The 25,268-nt window shown below is 33.7% G+C and overlaps 1 protein-coding gene across 1 annotated transcript in view; it reads left to right on the top strand.

The window, feature by feature from the left end:
- Window positions 1-4,856: 4,856 nt before the first annotated feature.
- Window positions 4,857-25,268, top strand: part of LOC108778103 (ribosomal protein S6 kinase alpha-5) — a 40,306-nt gene continuing 19,894 nt past the window's right edge. The window contains exon 1 of the mRNA XM_018545199.1: window positions 4,857-5,183. Within this exon, the coding sequence (XP_018400701.1) occupies window positions 5,078-5,183 (106 nt within the window). The 5' untranslated portion in view covers window positions 4,857-5,077. The remainder of the gene's footprint in view (window positions 5,184-25,268) is intronic.

Consider the following 25,268-nt stretch of genomic DNA (forward strand, 5'->3'; position numbering starts at 1 on the left):
GGCGGAGAAAGGAAAGGAGTGGGGATGTTTTTTTTTAAATAATATTAAGTAGAAGCCATGTTAGGAAAAATTATAATGATTATGTTATTCAATTATATACTTTTGACAATAATTTTTGATAATGAATTTTTGACACATAATGATAATTGATTAAGTAATTCTCTTAGTTAAAAAATCACATATGTGTATAGATATACGGATATTCATACTAATTATGTGTCACAAATTGCATTTGATGCCATAACTTGATTTTACCATGATTTTCTGTTCTATCTAAGTATGATCTGATGATTGCATAGCTCGTAAATTATGATTTTATCGATTGTATTCAACAAAAATAGCAGTTTTGCAATTGTTGTAAGATTCTTTAATGTAATTGGTTTATGCCTTTAATTCCTCTGCACAGATCTAAATGTAAGGTAATCAAACCGTATATCACCTAGCATATTTAATATTCATTGTTTGTAGGTACAGTGAGAAACCTGTAGCTAATTACACGATGAATTCAACAAGACAACATTAGTAAGACATGCAGGCTGTCCGTCTGATTCAAAATTGCATTAATATATATTGCTCAGAGTTGTTCATTCCGTTATTATCAGTAAAGCAAAATATAGAACATAGTCATGATGTAATTTTTCATAGATAAGTTATTTCTGTTTATATAACTACCGAGAGACATTTATTAATTTCTATATTTTATATATTATTATATATAGCTCTGTATTTATACTTTTATAACAATGTATTTAATTTATATTTTCATCAGAACGTTTTGTTTTTAACAAAAGAAGAAAAACTCTTTGTAAGGTAGAAACAATATAGCTAACCTAGATATATTGAATATAGCCACATCGATTGTAATGTGTTTCTTTAATACGTCTGTTATTCTCTCCAAACTATAATATATGAATTCTAATTCATAAATATCGTAAAGATACGCAATAGTAAATAAGCGATTGTTTGAAAAATAGTTTTTTGTATTATTCTTACATATCAATAAACATATTAATATGTTAATAATAAAATTGTAATCTTATAAAAATAACACTGGATCACACTTTATTTTCTATTTTTCCAACATTTTTTTATGAAAACATATACTTAAATTATATTGGATACATACGACATGTGTACTATATACTTTCTAAAATCTTTACTACGGTCATAAATATTTCAAAAGTCCTATACCTTTCTACGTATCTACAGAAATATTTCCTTTTTTGAGAGAATCTATGATTAACAGTTTTCAATTTTGGATTCACAAAAAATTTCTTTTTAATCTTTTAAAGCCATATTTTGTTATTTTAATGGATAATTAATTGTATTGTAAAGAATATTACAACAGTGCGAAGTCGTTTTTTTCTATTGAACGTAGTCAAGCGAGAGGTTAAAAAACAAGCAATATTATATTCGTGTATTACTTTGAATTACGGTCGACGTTCAACATTATTGCCAAATATTTATCGTGGCTTTGTCATGAAATTGCTGGTCAATAGAGAGAGGATTTGCACGCCTCGATCCTCGTTTACTTTCAATATTTTATTTATCTTTTAAAGGAGATTTATACTTGAAGGAACAAGCAACTTTTCATGCGTTTACAGCAGAAGAAACGATGAATTTTTCTTTAGAAGAAATATAGAATATAGTAAATGTTTTACGAGCTGCAGGACAGATTCGATCAAAAGTATTTTTTTGAGAAACAAGATTAATAATAATGATTGCAATATATATACATCTATATAGGCTATATTTCAAAACGTTCTCTCCAAGGAAAATTTTACTCGATATGATATATAGTATATATTACTATATGTATATTTCGAGAAAATTTTCTCGAAGAGGACGTTTTGGAATGTAGCCTGAATATGGAAAAATTTATATTTGTCAATTGGCGAAACGAGAAAGCAAGTCCGAGTGACAAGATTCTATCCTGTTCCAGATCTCGTCTCTTAATGACGCTCGTTTCCTCACTTCTTTTTCTGTTACCTATTTCAGGATTCGGTAATCAACTGACCAAAGATCGAGTACCTAATATAGCGCAAGTATAATGGATATTCGAATTTGGCATTGTTGTTTGTATCATCCGTGTTAAATTTCGAACATAAACTTTTAGTTTTCTGATTGCAGATATTAGCTGTGTCATAAACCGAGTTCATTAATTCTGACGACAGTTATTAATTGTCTCGGTTCGTTGAGAACTGAAAATTATTTAAGAGCGTTTCGTTTACATTTTAAACGCGTTTCTCCTACATTTGTCAAATACGGCGACTGAGAATGTAATTGAAAGAGAGAATTAGATTTTCTCAGAAATTTCTAATACCTCTTTATACTCTCTTGCTCCATTTACATAATATTACATAATTTTGTCCAGCGAAAAATCGATAATGTGAAGATTGTAAAAAAGAATAGAAAAAAACTATGTAATAAATTAAAAAGTTTTTCATAAATATAAATTTTTTATTTAATTAGTAAAAATAGATTTTTCTTTACTTAACGTAGTATAAAATAAGGGATTTTTTTTGTATTTCTCGGTATAAAACTTCTGCGAGAAAATTTATTTAGGCAGAATAATTTTATAATCTTATTAAAAAAAGAGAAATACATTTTTCCAACAAACAAGCTAACGTCATTTGCCGTCGTTTTAACGTCAAATGACGTTAAAGGCATCATTTTGACGTCAAAATGACGACAAATAAGTAACTATACGTCAGCTTGTTTATTGATTTTTACATTTCCTATTCCTTATTTTTATATGTAATTATTAATGAATTAATCCTTTGACTTATTGTGTACCAATCTGACAGTGCATTTTCTCATTTTCTCTCTCGTTTTACGATCACAAGGTGATGCAACGTGCGCCGTGCTGACCTTGATTATCAATAAGGAAAAATCGATACATAGAATTAACGAGAACGCAGTAAGTACATACAATGTACTCCTCCAGAATCGCAGAAGACATATTCCAATTGTATTATATAAATACAGACTTTTTACAGCTTAAAATAAATAATATCAGAAGCTGCGTTCGACACTTTGGAATTACTTCGTATAAGATAAACAAAGCAGTGAGAGAGATAAGAAGTTGCGTACGAAATCCGAGAGAGAGAGAGAGAGAGAGAGAGAACAGGACCGTGTCAAGCATTTGGCGTGAATGACGATCGATTAAACAATATAACTTTCAAAAATACAATTAAATTCTGCTTGACAAAGTATTATGTTCAATAATTTATTGTGTGTCTAACTATTGTTTTATCTCTTTTATATCTTTTATTTTATCGATTCTGATAAATTAAATATTTATTATATACACAAAGCGATTGGCTGAGAACATGGTTGTCTATGGTATATTATACCAGCCATTACATAAAATATGTATCACAGCGACGCTTGAAATGAATTCCTCACACTTTGTTAACTCTAGCTCAGGGATTCGATTGTGTATCATAAAACTTAGTAAAAATTACAAAAACAAGTAAATAAATACATTTATAATAATTCTATTATTCTAATTAGTTAAAACTATATAAACTATTAAAACCTATATAAGTAAATAGTAAATTTGTTTTGAATTTTTATGCAATCAATTTCTCTTTTCGATTCAATTGGATGTTACGTTCGCCAATTAGATGTGTATATTCAGTAAACGAGAATGAATTGAAATGTTATCTATTCAAACGCGTTTTTTAAATAAAAAACATTTTTTTCGTTCAATTGGATTCTATTGGACTCAACCTAGATTCAACTGGTTTGGAAAACTGCATTTTCTATTCAGATTTTTTAATTGAGCAGTATTCATGAGTACGATGTACTTAAAAAAAGCTGTTACCGTGTAATTCTTATGAATAAATAAAAATGCATTGGGATTGAAAAGGGTTCGTTTCAACGTTTGCGAACTTCCGAAAATCTAAATCCATTTCAATCAATTTACCTATTCTCGTTTAATTACAGCACAAACACGTGTTGACCGTCATATATATAAGTCAAGTAAATGTCGAAACAATAACAGTACAATTTCGTAACAGACGTGCATTTTATTGGACGCTTTTATATGCAACGTATAAATGTCTCGATCAAAAGCCAGAAGACGATTTCTGCGTGCCAGACATCGAATTTATCGTCAGCCAGACGGTGAGTCGGAAAAAGTTCTACAATAGAACTGAGTGGCACTCGGTTGAGTGCCCCTGAGTTATTTTATCCTTATTTAACATCTGATGAACAACAATTGAAAAGGATACGATGATACTCGAAGATACCTAGGTAATGCTGCTCACGAATGCGACCTAGCAGGAGGAAAAGACTTCGGCTTAGAAGCACAAAGTTCCGCGGAACCGAACAAGTACATACGGACCTGAGACATCTGAGTGGTCAGCGGGCGAGCGGCCAATAAGCGGAGGCGCTCGGCGGCTGCGCGAGAGGCGTGAAGCGCGTAGTAGCGAAAACGTGTACGGCGACACGGTAGTGCGGGACTGCGGATTCCGGTTCCGTCCGCACGATTCGGGCGCGGCGAATCGGACGGTCTCGCGGAAGGTGATCATGTAAGAAGGAACAGCGCGCGGGCAGCGACGGCGCTAAGCGTTGATTTTCCGCGGGGCGGTCCCCGTGCCGGACGAGGCGAGTCGTGCCGGTGCACGATCACAGCTGCACCTTCTGCACGCGCAAAAGCTCTCGCGCTCTACGGCGTATTATCGCGTACTCCGCACGACTCTGTGTGCGCGCGCGCGCGCACACGCACCCATACAGCCACACGGACACGAAATTATTACGTACGTACGTTCGCGGGTACACGCGCGGAACGGACACACGTGTGCGCGTAAGCGATACACACGGAGTGCGTGAGCGACGGAGGGCGAGAGACGGTTCCCGACAATCCTCTCGACGCGGATACAGGCGGATCGCGCGTTGCCGCGAAATGCGCGTCGATTGACTCCGGTGATATCGCGAGACGTCCCGCAGGAACGACGTTTACGGTGACTTGTGACACAAGTGCGCAACCTAGGAAGGAAGGAGACAGGAACGAAGCGAGAGAGAGAGAGAGAGAGAGTGAGCGAGCTAAGGAAGGACGGAGCGAGAAGGTATGGAGAACGCCATGCAACCGCTACTTCCACCGCCACCACCCCCACCCGCCTTCGACATGCCACGGAGCAGCACGGAGCAGACGGTCACCCACGAGTTGATATTTGGTACGTCCAATTGCTTTATTCCGAGTCACCTTGCGAGCGCCGCGGATACGTCAAAGTCCGCAGATCGAGATCCGCGAGATCTCGCCGAATTGTGGCGAGCACACGCGCGAGCGATATATCCGTTCACCGTCGCGCGAACGCTGGCGAGCGCTCGAAGCGTGACTCGCGAACTCGCCGAAATTCTCTGTCGGCTTCTCGCGTCACGTTGCGTTTTGTTGCATTTCACACGATCGCGAATATCGTTTATACCCGGGGCTTCGTCGTCCCGATGTCGGGCTAGATTTGAACCGGTTTCTCAATAGGGTTCGCGTTTTATTGTTGCACTGTAGAACTGGACGTTGCTTTTAGAACTTTCCCAGACAACGCAGAGTCTGAAAGCGGGACGTACGACGTCTTTACGATATCTTTTTTACGTGTCTGTTTCTCTAACTATATAATGTGTGAATTTTTTTTTTTTTTTTAACTTTAATCTCGTTTCAACTTACTGTTCATCTTTTTCTCGTTCTTTAGAACTAGAGAAAGATGAATTAGTTGAATCAAGATTAAGGGTCTGTTCCTTCTTCCGTCCCAAGTTCTGAACTGGAGGACACACAGCGCAAAAAGTTAGAGTGAGACAGCTATAGTTTTTGTTTCACTCTAATTTATTGCACTATTTTAGAACCAATTCAGAATTCTGCGAAAAGGAACAGACGACATTTTTCAATAATGTTTCCTTTTGTGAAAGTGTCTTTAATATCCATATCCTATATCAATATAAGTTAATCTCGGTTTAACATATTTTTTTTATCTTGTTCTAATTCTGAGAATCGGCGAAGATAAAAAGTAAATTAAACCGAGAGATTAAAGTTATCTACAGTGGAAATGGACGTTTTTTTGAATGTGTGTTTTAAGAGATTTTCTGTCGCGTTTTTGGACATGCGTGTCGTCCGAGTTTCTCCCCGCTTTTGCCAAAGTCACAAATAAACATTCTATACCTGTTTTACTTTAACCGAGGTTCAACTTATTCTTCATCTCTTTTTGATTCTAGAATTGGAAAGAAAGGAGAAATAAGTTGAACCTCAGTTCAAACTACGCATTGTGAAAATCGAGATTGAAGATTGAAAATTGAAATTTGACCAATGAGGATAAAGAAATTTTAGCTCCTATTATTCTGGTTAACCAAAATTCAATCTTTCAATCTTCAATCTCAATTTTCAATGCACATAGTCTGATTCCGGCCTAAGAGTTAACCGTGAATTGCGAAGCGGAGTTTCCAAGTGCAAAGAGAATAACACTATAGATTCAGCTTTAAAAAACAAATCTCATGACCACTGACATTGTCCGAATACAATGTTACGCAATCGTTTGACACGCGCCGCCGGTGCCGTTACCGTTTTGTACTTTGATAGTAGAGCCGTGTAGGGTAATCGAGGAAAATATCAAGTATCGTTTGTAGACGTTTTGAACGAATATAGCAGCGCCCCGTCGATGTCAGCGCGCGGCATAAAATTAAAACTTGCGACAAGCGTAGTTTTTTGTACCGGCTAGCTTCGGTCGGCCTCTCGCTTGAAAATCGTCTGAAAAAGAAAAGGACGAAGAAAGGAAAAAAACTCTCGCCGTTCTCTCGATGACGCGTCGAGATCGCCTCCGAGAATGCGCGCGCGCGGCCTCTTGCCTAGATAAATAGGCTCTCTCTATTTTTAACCCTACAGTAATATGTAAACATAATCAGACGGCCAATTTAGAAATTAAGGTCTGATCCATCAAAAACGCTGTCGCGTCGCTAGAAATCATTCTTTCGCGGTTCGGTAGATCTGGCATGCAAAAATCAAAAAATCCAGTCGGCTTTTCGACGATGAGAATTGTAGAAGAACCAGTCCGAAATCGTTCGAAACAATTCTGAAGTTTATTTTTTATTGCTGTAGTAGAATGCACTGAAACTTTCTCGTTCTTTCGCCAAACATCGGGTATCTCTAGAAATAATAGATCTATTGTGTTACTTGCATTTTTGCACTCAGCGTTTTCGTTTTCTTCTTTTTCGACCCTCAAATATACGTTTATCTCATTTTAAGTTAAAACATTTTTGAGAATTTCAAGAAACTAACAGATCGAATAACTGAAATTGGACTGTAATTTAAATTTTCCATGTAAAAATGAAGAATATTCTAACGTATAAAATACTTCATCAATTAGCTTAATATTTATATTTTAGAATTTTATAATAAACTTTTACTTTTGTGAACCTGGCACTCGACTTTTAAAAAATTAAAATTTTTATGCACAAAATGATAGTCGTTTGTAGTTACTTATATTAAATTAAAAAATATTAAGGTTTAAAAAAATGACTGTTACCCAACTTTAACATAAAAAAATATTGTTAATATATTTCGATTCAGAATCGTTTGCAGTTTGTAGTGATTTTCCTTTCGTTTGTACTTGTAAAGTTATGATAAATTAACAATAAACAAAAAATGTAACTTCGTCAATTTTCAAGATATTCGAAATCTACAATTCTAAAGAGTGTACCGTAAACAGATTTCGAATATCTTGGAAATTGACAAAATTAAACTTGTTGTTTATTGTTAATTTATCATAACTTTTGAACGATGCAACTATAAACGAAAGGAAAATTACTACAAACAACTACGAACGATTCTGAATCGAAACATATTAACAAAATTTTTTATGTTGAAGTTGGGTATCATTTTTATAAATTTTTATATTTTTTATTATAAGTAACTACAAACGAAATTATTGTTGCTACAAACAACTACAAACGAAACACTATCATTTTGTGTATAAAAATTTTAATTTTTTAAAAATCGGATGTCAGGTGTTTACAAAGGATAAATTTTTCCATTTTTCTTAATTATTTTTTAAAAATATATACTTTTGGTAATCATACAGATTAGAGGATATCACGCCGATGACCTTGATCTTGACATATGTTATCCCCTAATCTGTACAATTATATAATTACCATATTTTTTATTGAAATTAGTATATTTTTGATCCAGATTCTAAATCGCTACCAAATTTCTTAGTATTAAAACAATAAATGACAAATAAAAGGCCAAGAGCCAAATATAATTGATAATATCTACGTGAATTAAGATTACGATTTGAAACATATCTTTTAGAATTTCTTAGTATCACTTTTAAATACAATAACTGTGTGTCAACAGAAAAAGCAGCTTTGCAATTCTTGTAACTTTCTTCTTTTTGTATTTTTCAGTCTTTGCTAGCTACCTTACCTATAATTGCCTTACTGTTTACTTATGAAGAATCTTCGTCAATATTTCTATAAAGATAAATATTGGTCAAACAAATATCGTTTGAAATCCTGCTATTTCAGCTCATTTTTCATGCTGTTGTTCTTTTCTATCAAGCAATATATTTCGTTGACATTTACGATTTAATTACCTGAGTATGAATAACCCGAATTTTCGTCGAAGATTGATTTGATCGTCAAATAAGTTTGAATACTTTCAATGGCAAAAATATTCTTTCTTGGTCAAAAGAAATTTTTTCCCTTTTATCATTATTTGTTTGTCATATGGTGATTGATATTTGAAAACATGCTTTAATCCTCTGAAATAACCTTGTAAGCTATTCTTTTTAACGGACGGAGGAGAAAAAAGGTGGAGAAAGTTATCGCTTCAGAACACTTATTGCTTTGTAACCCTTGGTTTGTAATCCTGATTTATTGCTTTATGACCTGCATCATCTGCATTGTTTGCATCCCTAAACTACAGGTAAGAAATCCCTAAACTACAGGTAAGAAATTGAAGAATTTTTGGTTAAGAAAGCATTTTATGGCATCGTCTCGGTTGGAAAGTTGTCGATAAGTTTTTTCAGAGCATCAAGCAATAATATTGCTGGATATTTATGCGTCATAGTTTATTTAGATTATACTTTAATGAAATGATAAAATTTTTTTTAGTCTCATATATTACTGAAGTTATATAATATTATAGAGACACTGTGAAATTGTTTATCATACAAAGCAGCCAAATATATGTATACTCTTGACCAGAAAAATATTTATTTATTATAGTTTCATTAAAGAAATATTATCGTTTTATGTATATCTCATGACCTTTTATTTTTTATAATGCTTTTTTTCAAAATATGAAACGATGTTATGCTAAACAATATAAAAAAATTCCCGTCTCCTTGAACACTTACTACAAATTTATTATCACACAATATATAGTATAACTATCTAACCGTTAAAAATTATTCTGCTATTAAATTAATTACATTAAGTGCTGCAATTAGATTAAGTGCTTAATTTAATAAATTTTAATACTATTTTATCATGAGTATGCTATCTTAAAATGAGAAAAAAAATAGAGAGACTGGAAGAATTAAATGCGGCGATCATGTAAGATACAATCAAGTGCACTAGTTACTAGCGGTTATTGTAATACATTGTAATATCCCATCGCGCGTGGACCGACCGCGACGCCAATGATTAAGGCTCAGCGTATCTCAACGATTTTTACGTCGTAGCCGATTATTTATTCAACAACAAAAACGATGTGCCGCCACCTGTTAAAATGTATACGAACTCGTTGAGGGATATTCTGCGCCGTTCTTCTTCCTGGCCGCCTCTCTCTGCGCTTTCGCCCGTCTAGATCTTTCTTTAAACTTTTTTTATACGTATATACGCTTATCTGACATTTAATTTTAAATGTTACTTGATTATCGTACGGACGTTATTATTCACAATTATTCAACAATTACAAATTTTTACGAATAAAAGCTATGCAAAGAGATGAAGGAAACTGCAAAGTCACGAAGTGACTCAGTCATTCGTTACTTCTAGGAATCCTAACTCTATATTTGGAAATTAAAAGACGGTAAACAGTTAATTGAAAATTCGAAGAAAATAAGCTGATGGTGGAATGCAGTGGAATGAAATATATTTTAAAGTTATTTTTCGATTATATTCTTGATTTTAATTTGTTCACTTTAAGAAATTGTGTTTAATGATGACTCATCGGGAAAGTTTTTCATGAATGTCTCTCTAAATCTATGTGAAAAAAAGTTTTTTTGCTAAAGCATCTGAAAATTTAGCTACGTACAAATTTAAAGATAATTTTATTGAACCATTCAAATAAGTGATTGTGTGTTTCAATGTAAACCGTTCAAATATGATGAACAATGCTGCAAAAAGATATTTTGGCAGTCAATTAGAGTGTCCTAAATACTTTGATGATTCGGCAAAATTATTTTTAGATTTGTATATACATACAGCTAAATTTTTAGATACCGTTAACAATGCCGTTCTTTCTGTGTACAGCTCGTTTATCTTTTTAACAATTTTGTGTACATTTTACGTACAGTATTTGTAGTAATGATAGTTAAGTATATTCATGTTTGGGAGATCTTTTTGCTCACTTCAGCATAATATTAATACACGGAAGAGAGACAATTTTGCTGAAGTATTTGATTTACGTAGCTATAGATACAGATCTGAAAATAATTTTATTGGACTGTTAAAATAATAATTATGTAGGATGTACGAATTGGTTGCTAGCTAGAATGTCAAAACTTTTTGCGATATTACTCATGGTTGAGGAAATTACTAATTATTTTAATAATTTAACAATATTATTTTTAGATCCGTATTTAATTAAGTTTTTACATAATGGAGCAAAATCGTTCTTTTAGTGCATAATAATATTATCTATTTCAGAGATAAAGTTATCAATTTTAATTTTCTAACATATATCATAATTGTTTATTATATATAATTTTTGCTTAATGTTCCGTGAACAGTTCTGATCCGTTGTCACTTTTGATATTTACGCGAATTTTTAGACCGTAAAAGAACCTTATTTATTATTGTTCTTTACGGAAAGTTACAAATGACCAAATGTCGACATAGTTGTTATCACGCAGAACATGATTAAGTCGCCTTGGTTACGATCGCGAATCCTGTTTTCGTTGAGAATGAAAAAATGCGTGAAGCCGGTCGTCTTCGTCGTCGGGTTTTCGATAAACGATATCGCTGGAGCCGGTTCCATCGACGTTGACTTCCCGGAGACAAACCTGCATGAATATTATCCAATCGACCGCGAACATCGTCGTTAAATTTCAACTTTTAACCAGAGAAATTGTCAAATCGTAAGATGCTGAACTGACGAATTTAATCTCCGGTTCATCGTTTATATAATTAATTACAAATAATCTCTTGTTACAATTACCGTTACTGAAATAAAAATATTTAAACACAAAATTTCTTGCATAATGATTACGAAATTTTTTCTGATATAAATAATATTTTAAATATGTATACTTTTTAATTTTATAGAAAGAAGATTTGTGTTAGCATTGATTGTAGGTAGAAATTTACAGTAAATAATTGCGCGAAACAAATGCTGATATTCATCAATATTTTTTGTTTTTATTATAATTTATTATTAAATATAGATCTAATAGTTTTATTATGATTTTTATGTAACTTAATTTTGAGTGATTTACAAGTTGCGTTATTTACATTATAAGCATCACACGTTACACGCTCAATATAGTAATCACAATAATTTTTTAAATTTCAATAGATAGAAAGTTGTATGCATTGAAAGTCTAGTTGAAAATGACCGGAAGATTCCGATCAATTAGAATTCTCGTTATTTCAGAATTAAAATAGATTCGATCAGAAAATTCTGATTTGTCGATTTTCAACCAAAATTCCAATTAATGCAGCCAAACTCTTTTCAGTGCACTAAAAGAGAAATTCCATACTAGTACCACCACTGAAGCCCCATGAAATATTTACGAAAGGTCAAAGGTAAGCCAGTTCGAGCACGATGATGATTTTCTGAACTTTAATCCCGTGCGTTTGAACACTGAAGCGAAGCGCATTATCGGCTTGTAAATTTATACGATTGTACGCGATGAATTGAATAGTTCTGTGCCTCTGTAAACACGTAATATTAAATGTTTTTCATAATTTTACATCTTTTTTTTATAATTATCGGAAAAATGTAATGTTTTTATTTCAAAAAGTTCACTTTAAATTTTTTTATATATATTTTTCTCCAGGAAAATTTAATATATTATATTTGTATTGTACTACGTTTTATCATGCTATTCAACATTAATAATTCTCGTATTACAAAAATGCTCGTATTCGATTGATTGATGAACTTTTGAAAAAGAATCGCGTGAAACTCTGACAAAAATTCTACAACCATTCGCAGGAAAAATATTTACTGTATTCAAATATCAATTACTTATTTCGAATATTTTAAAATTTTATATATCTATAAATCTATCATAAGCTTATTACAACCATCAAATTTATTCAAAATATATTCTGAATTCTAGTAAGGTTACTTGAATTAATAATATTAAATTAAAACAAATTTGATTTGTTTGTTATATACGTTCGATTTTAAAATTTTATAATATTTTTGTAAAAGTAAATAAATATTTGTGTCGAGTATATGATAATGAGGTTTTTTAAAATTTGTAACATGTATAATTCTAAACTATTATCAAGAATATATTTTTTGTTAAAAATAAATCATTACTAAAACAAAAAAAACAAACTGAATACTTAATCACTTTTCTTAGCAGTAGAATAATATTTTTTTTATGTATAGTTCTGGTAATAGATGGTATTCTTACAATTTTCTAGATAGTGGCTTATTTTGCTCGTATATTCCTTTGAAGGGACTACTTTTATGTATACACCTTGAGTCAACATTCGTTTAAAAAAGTATGTTAAAGACAAAAGCTTCTGGTATCTTTCATAACACGTACAGTTACGTCTTAAAATTTTTATCTTATTTTTATGATTAATCAAATTAAAAAATTTTTTATTTAAAAATTTAATCGCTTAAAAAATAAAATTCTTTTTAAATATGTTTTCAATTTTTTATTTAAATAAACAACAAACTTTATTTAATTGTTTAAACTTTAATAATTTAATAAAATTATTTTAAAAGAATTAATGAAAAACTATTTTTTGAAAAATATCATGCGATTTTATAATTCCTCTCGAAATTATCTGTCAATTCAGCTGAAAAAACATAGGAGCTGTTGTCAAATATCATTTATATGTGATTATGGATTCTTTTACATTCGGTATATCCAATTAACTAACAATATCGAATAAATATTGGCGAAATATTTCATTTCCATATTTCATTGTAACAATTATCCACTGTTAAAAACGATACGTAAAATTATGCGAGAAATAAATATTAAAATCACACGATTTCCAATGGAATATTTGTTATTTTTGCAATTTTACGTACGGCTTTTTCAGTATATTCGATATGGCTGTATATTTTTTAATCAGTTTTAAATGAATTACATGATTACAAAGTACAATACCGCAGTCAGTGCACAATCAATGCGCAGCGCGCAGAGAATTATTACCTGTTCTGTGAGAAATAGAAAGAAATTCCATTCATCGTACGATATCTTTTAAACTCGTATATTATGGAACTGGAGTTCCATATTATATTCTTGAAAAAATATTATAATAAGTTACTTATATTATAAATTATTCTAGTATTTTCATACGTAATATTTTTTGTTACGAATAAAATACCTGTTGAAGTGGATTGCGATCGGAATTTTTAATTATTTTTCTAGATCTTTATTGTACTTATTTTCTAGAGAAAACGGATCTCGATTAGAATCCATTTTGAAAAAGTTTGCAGTTTCATAACACGTGTTCTGATACGTCTTTTTTACCTTACGACTGCGATTGAATGTGCGATAATTACATTAATTTTAATTTTTTCGAAAGAAATTCCTGCATGATCGGCGTCGAATATTCGCGTTATGTAACCCCGGGGCGCAACGTTGCGCTAGAGCCGTCCCTGAAGAGGGGGGCCTCGGTGTTTTCCAAATCAGCTGTTAGTACCGAGCAGTGGGAGAGGGAGAGAGGGGCGGGAGGGGGTAGGAGGTGTTGGGGGGGGTGGGGGAAGTGCTCGCGTAGGGTCCGTCGGTCAGGTTCTTCACAGTTCTTTAGTCCACGACGATCATGCGGGGAGAGTACGTCGTGTGGATTCTCGTTTGTGTTTCGTGTAATTTCACATGATACGTACGCGTAACGGGCACGATAATCTCGTCGCAGTGTCGTGCGCTCGTTATACGGTAACACGGAGGTCGTTATTTTCCGCGAGGACGTGGCCTGTCGGTCTCGCACGTTATCGAAGCGCGGGCCACGTTTCGGGTGAAAGTGAAGCTTTATGAAAGCTACCTACAAGAGAGAGAGAGAGACTAAGCTATAAGTGAACGAGGTTTACGAAATCATCATCTTCCATTGTATGAATGTTCCGCACACTCGCAACCTTCGATCTCGGAATTATTCAATGTGTCCATGATCGACATCCAGACGGGAAACACGGCTATAGAAACAGTGTCATCCGATGAGAACTTGTAGTTATTTGTACCTAAAAAAACCCCGAGGATATGACATTGGTCAAAGGCTACATTCTCATGTTGCGCCGATAAACGTGCGCGTGTGGAATCAACACGTTGCGATCGCGTACGATTAGACTGGCAGCCGACATTCCCAAGTGTTCCGAAGCACGCGACTTCCAGTCGGCTTAGCGCGTCGACGTCCTCGACGAGCGATATTCCTGAAGAAAACGGGGCGAGATATTCGCGAATCTGGTCAAGGCCCCCCCAGCATTCGACAACGATCGTGCGAACGGTCGACTGCGAGCGTGTCGTCCGCTGCACGCTGCGTGCTTTCTAAGTGTGTCAGTAGGATAACCGACGACGTTTACGTTTAACTGACGCTCTTCTGCCGGATCATCACGGGCTACGGCGTTCGCTTCCGTGCGGACAATTAAGTACGGTTTACGGTGCGACCGTAAGCTATTGGTGTTTACGTAAAGACCACTTGCGAGATATCGATACTTGCCGAGTCAAATTTTTTTCCTCGAGTGGTTGCAGGTGCCTAGAGAAGGATTTCAGACAGCCGAGATCCTTTAAGTAAATTGTGCTCGTGCGGTACATGACCCATAAAATATCTTGTGAATACGAAAGAATGTGACTGACCGACCGCTCGCAATCGCGCTAGAATCGAAAGCACAAATATAAAAAAATTGGGACAGTTAATAAAAGAAAAAACTTTTCAGAATCAAAGTCGGATTGGCACGGAAGAATAATTTGAATTATCTTATCTTTAAGAATTTTTCCCCAAAAGATCATTTTGTTACAATTGTTATCTCAGTATAATTATTCACCGAGAACCAAAACATTTTCAACTGATACAAGCGATTGCTCGTCGCAATAAACGCTTTGCGATTGTTAACGTGTGAAAAATTTGATTTGCATATGTCGATCGCCGGTCTACCTGCCTCTTTCTTCTTGCTTCTTTTTTATCTTTATTTCTACTGACATTGCTTACGCCGCGACGACAGTGACGTACGCGGCGGCATAAACCGTACCCCCGAGTGCGCCGTTTCGCGATGGAGGAAGATGAGAGTTTGGTGCAAGCGAACGACAGTGCCTCGATCCCGTCGAAAAAGGAAAGCGGTTATTTTGAGGAAAACTGCGGTGACTTGAGCGACGTTATCTTCAGTAATTACAATCACTATGGGGCGCTTCTCAGCATCGATACCGCCGGTATTTTGATCATTAACGAGACCAGACGATCGGACCACTGGGAGGAGAGCAGACAAGGATCTTCCTTTTCTTCTGGTCTCGTTGAGGACATAAACGACCTAGACGTTAACGACTCCGACGAGGTTAAAGACGACATCATCATTAAGCGTGCTGAAAAAATCAAACGCGAAGTGATTGAAAGTTCCGAGGTAGTTTATGGTCGTGAAAGCTCCAAAGAATTTGCTTACACTCACGAGGACTCCTCGACGGTCCTTTGTATTCCTGAAGACTTCGAGAAAAACACTGACTCTGAAACTTCAGTTTGCATTATCGAAAATTCAAAAGCAGTCGTCTACATTCAAAGGAGTCCCGAAGTGATTGAGTGCACTAAAGAGGATTTGACAAATGTTACGAACACACAGCGTGCGACCAGTTCCTCTATTGTTGAAGATTGGGATGATCCGGAAGTACCTGACACAGGTAAAACTTGCATTCCTGTTCACGATAGTGATGTCACATCGCTGTAATATATAGACCTTCCTATTCTCGCACAAAAAATCCTGTCTTCATCATTATTCATACTTCGCTCGTTCGGTGATTAGTTCTTCGCGGTGATCGCAGGCTTGCTTACCATTATTCCTCGATAGTTCGAAAACAATCGTCTTTCGTATCAAGTATCGTGTTTTGCATACTCGTCGTTAAACTGAAACAGATATGATAAATTGAAATGAAAAAAAGCAATGTGTAGCACTTTTTAAAACGCGGAATTTATGTCGACCAACGAATGTTTACCGTGCATGATATTTAGCAATGGCTTCAACAGGTCGTAAATACATATGTATAAAGGTACAGGCTTCTAAAACCCATTAGGTATCGATCTAACTGTTTAATATTTTTTTATTCGTTACTGGATTACGGCACAACATTCGCAACGCTCGTAATCTTTTCAAAATTTATAATTTGCAAAAATGCAAGAACAAGAATGTTTTTTAACATTGTTTTTCTTGCTTTCAAGGCAGTTTTCATATTTTCAACAAAAAAATTGGAATTTCTCTGAAATTCTCGTAAATCTATACATATGCCGAGCATATGGCCTTCATACTATTACCTTCCACTTTATTAATGACAGGTGTGTGTATATATATACGGTGGCGTGCAAAAGTTTCCGGCCACTAACATTTTGTATTTTAATTTATAAAAATAGAAGCCTGATAAAGATTTTAATCATTATCGGATGTTAGTATAAGATGTGGATAACAAAATCTTGCACCTATTATAATAATTTTATCAGGCTTCTATTTTTATAAATTCAAAAATGTTACTGGTCGGAAACTTTTGCACGCCACTGTATATATATATTCAGATGAAATGTTTCTAATCCTTATTGTGTTTTTTAAGATTCCATATCTATGTTGAGAATATTGAATCTTCTAACGTTTTGCGTTTTAAGATCATTATTTGGGCCACCTTTTACTTAGATTCGTTGACGATTCGATAATTAATTTTGTTGTCTGGCGCGTATGATTTTCTTCAGGCGCGCAAGCAAATAACGGTGAACTTCTCTCGATGCGAATAATTCGGACTTCGACCTTACGCTCTGTTGTCGAGTGATATTATTCTTCATGCGTAAAGACTTTATAGACGTTCACGTTTGTGCCAGAAAGAGAGAGAGAGAGAGATCACGTTTTGAAAAATAGTATGATTTGTGTTGATCAGATAGCGTCGAGTGAAAACACCTCGAAATATATTGTAACACATGCTGCAACTTTCCTTCGTCATATCTATATGTATGTAATTCATAAAGACTTTTAGCAATCAAAATCATTTTTTATTAACTATTACTTGCTTCCTTTGCTTCCGCTTACAAATGTTACGCGTACTTCCCAATCGTTTTTCGGTCAAGAATTATACACTTACATATTAAAAAGAAAAAAACCGGATTATTTATTCCCTAATACTTGTCGTAGTTCCGCATACGTTTCGTATACGCATTTTTAGCGAAAGGGTGAAGAGTTAATATCACGACAGTAAGGGGGGGAGATCTTAATCACTTTCTCCTGGTATACAACGAGACATGACACGGCTGAAACGCGCAGGTTTTGCGCACTTTCGAAACCGACCGTGTTATTCTCAATCGAGAAGCTTGTTTTAAGTTTCCGGGAACTGACGCGGTGTTTTAATTTTATAAAATGTCATGAGCTTTACGAGAATTATCTTCCACGTCAGTGACTTTATATGTAATTTAATATTCGTTCGACATTTAACATATTCGAAAAGTTGCGGACGGTGTCGATAATAATCCGCAGAAATGTCCCGTTTCGTATTCTCTGCCCGTGCAGATATCCACCTATATATATATATATATATGTATGTATATTATATGATATATAACGAAAGAGTTGAATGCCGAAGCTCCAACAGTCCGCGCGTTTCTTTGAGCGCAAACAAGTTAATCGACATGCGGAAAGGTAGTAGCTTATTCTCTCGTCGTTCGCTCGCTGAACAACCGTGCTGCATTTGCAAGTGTTATGGGAGATCTAAAAATAAATCACTATTATCAAGAAGAAGAAGCCGTATCAAAAGCCAGGACGAAAATATCCAATTACAAACGGATGAACCGTATTCGCAAAATAGTCTCTCTTTCTCTCCCTGTCCTTGTTTAGAGATAAGACGCCTCTATATTATATATCGTTTTATGCTATCGCGCAAATATAATGTAGGTACTTGTTGCTGTTTATGAAACTGTTTATGAAAGTCGGATCAATCTTGCAATCGGAGATAAAAATAATGCGGCAAGTATATTTTACGCTTGACACGTTCTGACAAATGCAATTTCTTTTTTCGCGTACGTTTCGCTGAGATTTATGGAAAAGAAATCATATCATAAGAAGAAATATCACTTGTCACTAAAAATAAAGCGGGAAGATGCGACATGTTTGTAATGGGAATATAACGTTTACAACGTGAATACATCGTGCGAACTTTTTTTTTTTATGATGCTCGATAAAAAGGATCGACTCAGCGTTTTTTTTTCCTTTGCGTAAAATATAATGGTCGTTCGCGTATAATTTTCGTTGTACCACCAAAAATTGTTGTATTTAATATAAACGTGTGAAGTTAACGAAAGAAATGATCTATATGTACGTATAAGCATTACTAACAATATTTGTATACTTGAACGATTAATGTAAAAACAGCTTCGACAAAAACAATCGACAGCTGTGTTTTCCAAAGTTTCGTAAAACTTTTACGCAACAGCATTCATGCATGTTGATTGCACTTAATATTGCAATACAAAACGATTGCGATTTGAAATGCCCATTGATGCTGCATGTTATAAAGAGGCTCTCAGTTACACGATACACATTTAATTAACAAAAATCGTTGTTTCTATCCAAACATTAATAATTTTCTAGTTTTACGGAAATAAAAAATGGAAACTGAAAAATTGATAAAATAATGAAAAACTCGATTTTCCAGATAATCTTGCTTTAATAAGAATTTTTTGTTATTGATTTTTTGAATTTCTCAAGTTTATTTAGTGATATATAAAAAGTTATTAAGATAAATAGTTGAACAGAATGAAAATAGATCTGTAGCATTGTTAAAAATAGATTAGATACTTTCTTGACGAGACTTCTTGTTTGAGGGAAAATTCTAAATCGATTAGGAAGTGAGAGAGGATAGCGTTTGTTTGCATATTAACACGGATATACGTACTTATACGTGCCTATAAAAAGAATTCGCGGAAATAAGAAAAGGATTCTGTTAAAACGATTCGAGATTGGGCACGTAGCTGCAATAAGCAATAGATACTCGTACCCGGATGGCCGTGAAAGATGGTCTTAATGAACATAAAAAAATTAACTTCGACACGTGGATGTCGGAAACGCATACCGCAACTGACTCGATCAATTTCTAATAACGTGTGTGTACTTTGTACGGGACGTGAGTTACTGATACGGAGGATTTAAACGGCTGTTTGTTCTATAAATAATACAAGGTTGCTTAAGAATAAACCGGTAAATACCAGCAAGACGAAGGGATGAACTTTGCGTTTTCACATTTTTATGTTATTTTTACTCAAATATTTATATGTAATTTTTGATTGTTCGCACGATAGCATGAATGGATGTAGCCAATTATAATGCAACGAAGGTTCAAATTTTGAGTTTAAAATTCAGTAAACTGTCCAGAAATTTATATATTAAGCTTACGTTCCAAATCACATTCTCTCGTCGTCCTAATTAAACGCAGTTTCTTTGTATTTTTGTCAAAAGAAAAAATGTAGGAAGTAGATATACGGAGAGAATGAAAAATGATAAGTTCAAAAATGCATCAATATTAACGGACAAAAGCATTGTCTGCTTATTTTCTCGATTTGTCATCTATGCTGAATAGCGCTGTAGTATTTTTTACCGATGCGACACGATGCGATTATTTTGCTCAGGAGTACCGACTACAGTTACGTACACTCGATACATCCAATGGCGTAATATGTGCCATGTTTCTGATTACGAAAGTGCACCGAAAAGTGCTATCAAAGCTATAGTATTCGCTCGATCAGCAAATACTTTAATTATTGAGCGCAGAATTACGCAGCTACATGCCACTTATTAATCGAGGAATTATGCAGTCATAAAAACGAGATCTTTGCGCAATTTGCATATCTTTGTTTTGAACGGAGAGAGAAGAACAGGGAGAATTATTATGTCCTTCAGAATTGTTGTGTGTATGTGATACGAAATTGATACAAACCTAATTGTCAGTCACACTTTTACGACACGGTTAATAAGTTTTTATAGACACGATTTCTTTTGTTCTGTTTTTATAACTATGGTTATTCAAATAAACATTATATATGTATATATATTCGATTATAATGGCAATGTGATCAAGTTTTGATCATGCAATGTGATGCCACATATTGGTATATAATTACTTATTTAAAATATAATGTTTCATACAGTTAAATATATGATCTTACGACAATTTTAAAGTAAATTTTGACAAAGACTTGACTTTGCATTTGTTGAAAAATTTATCATAAAGATTAAGAGTGTTTTCCAATTTTTTAATACAATTTTTAATTTTTTGTATGATAATTAAATTAATATTCCTGTGTTTTAGTCAATTGCAATAGACAATAATTTTATTGCCGATACTGTTTAATACAGCTTTTGTTTTTGATGCAACAATTTATTGTCGCGTTTTCGTGATTGTGGACAATCATAGTATGTAGTTATCATTGCTATTTCTATCGCGACATTATGAGCGTATATCGACTGCTTCAAGATAAGGGAAGATGATAAAAGCAAGGATTGATATAGCTCCACGTGTGGATATCGATGTCACAGTCACGCGAAAATAATTTCCATGTTTGTTTGTAATAATAACGAAGGCAATTCGACAATTCGGCGCAATGTTTTTCCGTATGACGAAAAATGTTTAATGCTATAGAATTAATAAAAAATTGGAATTAAAAGTTATGTATTGAAATACTTTTTCCAAGAATTCTATGAAGAAATTCATCTCTCACAATAAATGAAAAATTAGTTATGATATACTTTTAATATATCCAATGTAATTAATTTCTTCAAGTTCTTAAAGGTTATCAAATTCGATTAGCTGTACACCGGCAGCTTAAATATTCTATGGAGTTTCATGGAATCGTTCCGGCTCTCTTCTCAAGAAAAAAACTTTCTTACATGAGTGGTAGGAGGAACAAGTTTTAGTTCTCAGAAATTTTAAAAGAAGTTCCAACGTGACATAGGTGGGGGTAGTTCAGGTATTAGTTACGCCCTTAGGGATACAAATAATCCTTGAGAGAGGGAGAACATTTTCAGCTATGCAGATGTTTAGAAATTGTTACCATGACCAGTCCATCAGTGATCTTCTCAGTTAGCTGGTGCACGCGGAAAGCAAGCTGAGCCGTTGTGGATAAATGTGTCGCGATCGCGAACGTACTGCAGGAAACCCGTTATCGAACGGACTAAAAGTGGTCTCTCCTCAATTCGGGTTCCTATAGTGTGATTTTGCTATTTCCGATTGTCATATAGGCAGAACAATGCATATAATATCGGACTTTCATTGTTCTAAATGGTACACTGTTTTTGATGAAGCTTCATGTGATTCAACTCTTCCCTGCACAATGACGACAGATCAACCAGGTATGGTTTTTCTAAATTTTTTATACTTACGATATTTAATATATTGATAATAATAATAAAGCCTTAAGGGAATCCTAAAGCAAAACTCGAAGTCTAACGAAATCGCCAGATATCGCCGCTTTACAACATATCTTTTACATACTACCACATTAATATCTCACGAAGCAACGATGCACGCAGTTGCATCACCTATCAATTTTTGTATCATAAATTCGTCTCGATAAAATATCTAAATCTAATTCTAAGTACTCGACGCTGTTTCTTCACGCAAACTATTGTGTCTGTGGACTACTATTTCTTAAGTACAGATTGCACAGCTTTTATATGAAACAAATATTGTTACGATGTGCAACGAATCTGTGAGTGACAAAAAAAGTATTTACGATACAAAAATTATATGGTTTAGTCGGCAATACGAACGACTTTAGAATCTCCTTAAGGGATGCTAGAATAACAGCCAAACTCGATCAATGTCGATAAAATACAATAGATTCTTAATTCCAAATAAAACATTACGTATATTAAGAAAATATTACATGCATTACGTACTTTAAATAAACCATTCAAAACGGTACATTTCTTGCTTTGCTGTATATTTCATGAATTCTAGGCCATGTATATATACACTCAGATCATACTTTTCTATTAGGCCTGATTTATAATTTACGGAGTAATTGGTGTAAAAAATAAGAAATTGGCTAATCACATAGTCGATTATTCTTCTCAGATTGTGATTACCCTTACTTCGTAAACTTACACCACATGTTGGAAATCAGGCCTTAGGTGGACGAATCAAGTATTTGTAAAGTCAAATCAAATTGAATCAAATCGAATCTTCTAGAAATTGAAAATGAATCGAATTTGAATCATATTTTCCTAGATTTACATTGAAAGTTAAAAAGGGGAAAATTTATATTAAAAAATTTAATTATTTTCAATTTACAGGCATACCTAAAAATACGTCTTTATCATATTGTTTACTTTTTGGTAATACCTGTAAATTGAAAATTATTCAATTTCTCGTTTATTAAAAAAAATCTAGATCGTTGAAAATATTTTGTTATTTTTAAACACACATTACCTATCATATTTGTTTTTAATTTATTCATTAATTTGTTATTTTTAAAGTTTTAATTTCGTAATTTCTTAAAGTTCGGAAATTTTTGTCAATCTTGAAAGAATTGTAAAGAAATACTTTCTGAAAAGGACATAAAAGACAAGACCCTAAATGGATTCCTTTCTAAAAGATTATCAACAATAAGACCCTAAATCGCAAGAATACAAAAGAATGCGGATTTATTTTTGCGGTTTCTGTTGCTTTCTGAGACCTAATAATATCCCGAAAATCTTTTTTGTTAGCAATACCACAATACACACCCATACACCCGAGAATATATTTTCAATGGTATATAAATATTATATAAACAAAAATAGAAAGAAGAGAGAGACAAAATTATAAATGGATTCCTTTCTAAAAGGAAGTGAACAATAAGACCCTAAATCCCAAGAATGCAAAAATGCGGATTTATTTTTACTGTTTCTGTTGCTTTTGTGAGACCTAATATTCTTAAAATTTTTTTTGTTAGCAATACCACATACACATCCCACACACCCGAGAATATATATATGAACAAAAATAGAAAGAAGAGAGAGACAAGATTATAAATGGATTTCTTTCTAAAAGAAAGTCAACAATAAGACCCTAAATCCCAAGAATGCAAAAAAAAATGCGGATTTACTTTTGCTGTTTTTGTTGCTTTTTTTGTGAGACCTAAATTCTGAAAATCTTTTTTTATTTTATATATTCAATGGTATATATAAAGAAAAATAGAAAGAAGAGGGAGAGAGGAAGAATCGTATGAGAAAATATTATTTAAAGGTCGAGCGTATTTTTACGAGCTTTGTGCACGACGTATAAAAAATATCGAGAACGTTGACCCGACAAATATTTAGGAGCACCAATTTCTTGGAAATTCATTCTGAATTCATGTTTTTCACTCAAAGCTCACTCACAGCTCACAATATGTTTGCGCTCGTTATGAATAATAAATAAAATTGACAGTTTTAACGATGTTCCATTGTGTTTATGATCTGTTTTTGATTTACAATTTTAAATTAATTGTATTGTGTGTTCCCTTTCATCATTTTTATTTTATTGTTACAAAATATCACATTTATTTGCATTTGATTCTTTACTCTCCTTGGAGAGAACAATAAATCATCGCGCGTAACTTTTTGGCAGGTATGTCAAAAGCTTGACATTGTTCGTTATACTTTCGTCTATATACACATTTATTTATGCAATTTATTATTCACTTTTCTGTAAGAAGATGTGATAAGGCGATAACGATTATCACGAGCAGTTTTTGCATTGACGGTTGTTTTAAACCTTGGTGTCATCGTCGATGGAACGTATTAGCATTGACTGAATTAGCGATCATGCGCGAAATGTGATGTGCTTGTACGATATGCAAGCGGGACAATCGTGTCGCATTCGTTTCTTCTTAGGCACAAACGTTAGACACATATCTGCTTCCTACTGCAGATATTTTGCATGACAGTGGCACATGACGGTCACACGCACACCCATCCTTCGTAAAAGATAGCGTGCGGATTGCTCCGTATTGCAGATTGCTGTCTTATCCGAAAAATTAACGTACCAGATGATTTTTATGACAAACTTAATTACCTGATAATTTCCATAATTGCATTGTAGAAACCCCCTGGCTTTTGTTGCAGAACTGGTTATGCTAAAATTATATGTGCGGCTGCTCTTTTGCACAAGTTGTCATAAAATTTTTACAGCTTTTAATACCGTGTAAGTTGATATATGTTAAGTAGAATATATATTTCAAATAATAATAGTAATGCATTACGGACGGAACAATGCACACGAGTAAATATTAAGACGACGATTTTTTTTTTTGCAAAGAAAACTCGATAATAGTAATATTTGTTTTGCATTAATTTCGTGTGAAACTAATTGAGAAGCGATAAAAGTTGTCTCATTTGGACATTATACGAATAATAACTAACGTCATACAATATAACGACAGAATATCTGTATTGGTAGGAATTATATATATATGTGTGTGTAATGGGGAATATGCGAACATTTTGTCCTTTCTGGATTTTATGTATTGCTTCTAATCCGTAATCGATGATGCCAAGTGAACTCTTTGTCTTCCTTGTATCTTTCGGAACGAGTTGAAATAGATTCTTAGCGTAGTGTGTGTAACTCGTTTACTAAGATTTCGTGTGTAATGCGAGAATATATATATATAACTTTATGTATACACAATATATATATATACACATTATACAATATATATATTTATATATAAATATA

This window comes from Cyphomyrmex costatus, unplaced genomic scaffold, assembly GCF_001594065.2.
Source record: "Cyphomyrmex costatus isolate MS0001 unplaced genomic scaffold, Ccosl1.0 scaffold480, whole genome shotgun sequence".
Taxonomy (NCBI): Eukaryota; Metazoa; Arthropoda; class Insecta; order Hymenoptera; family Formicidae; genus Cyphomyrmex; species Cyphomyrmex costatus.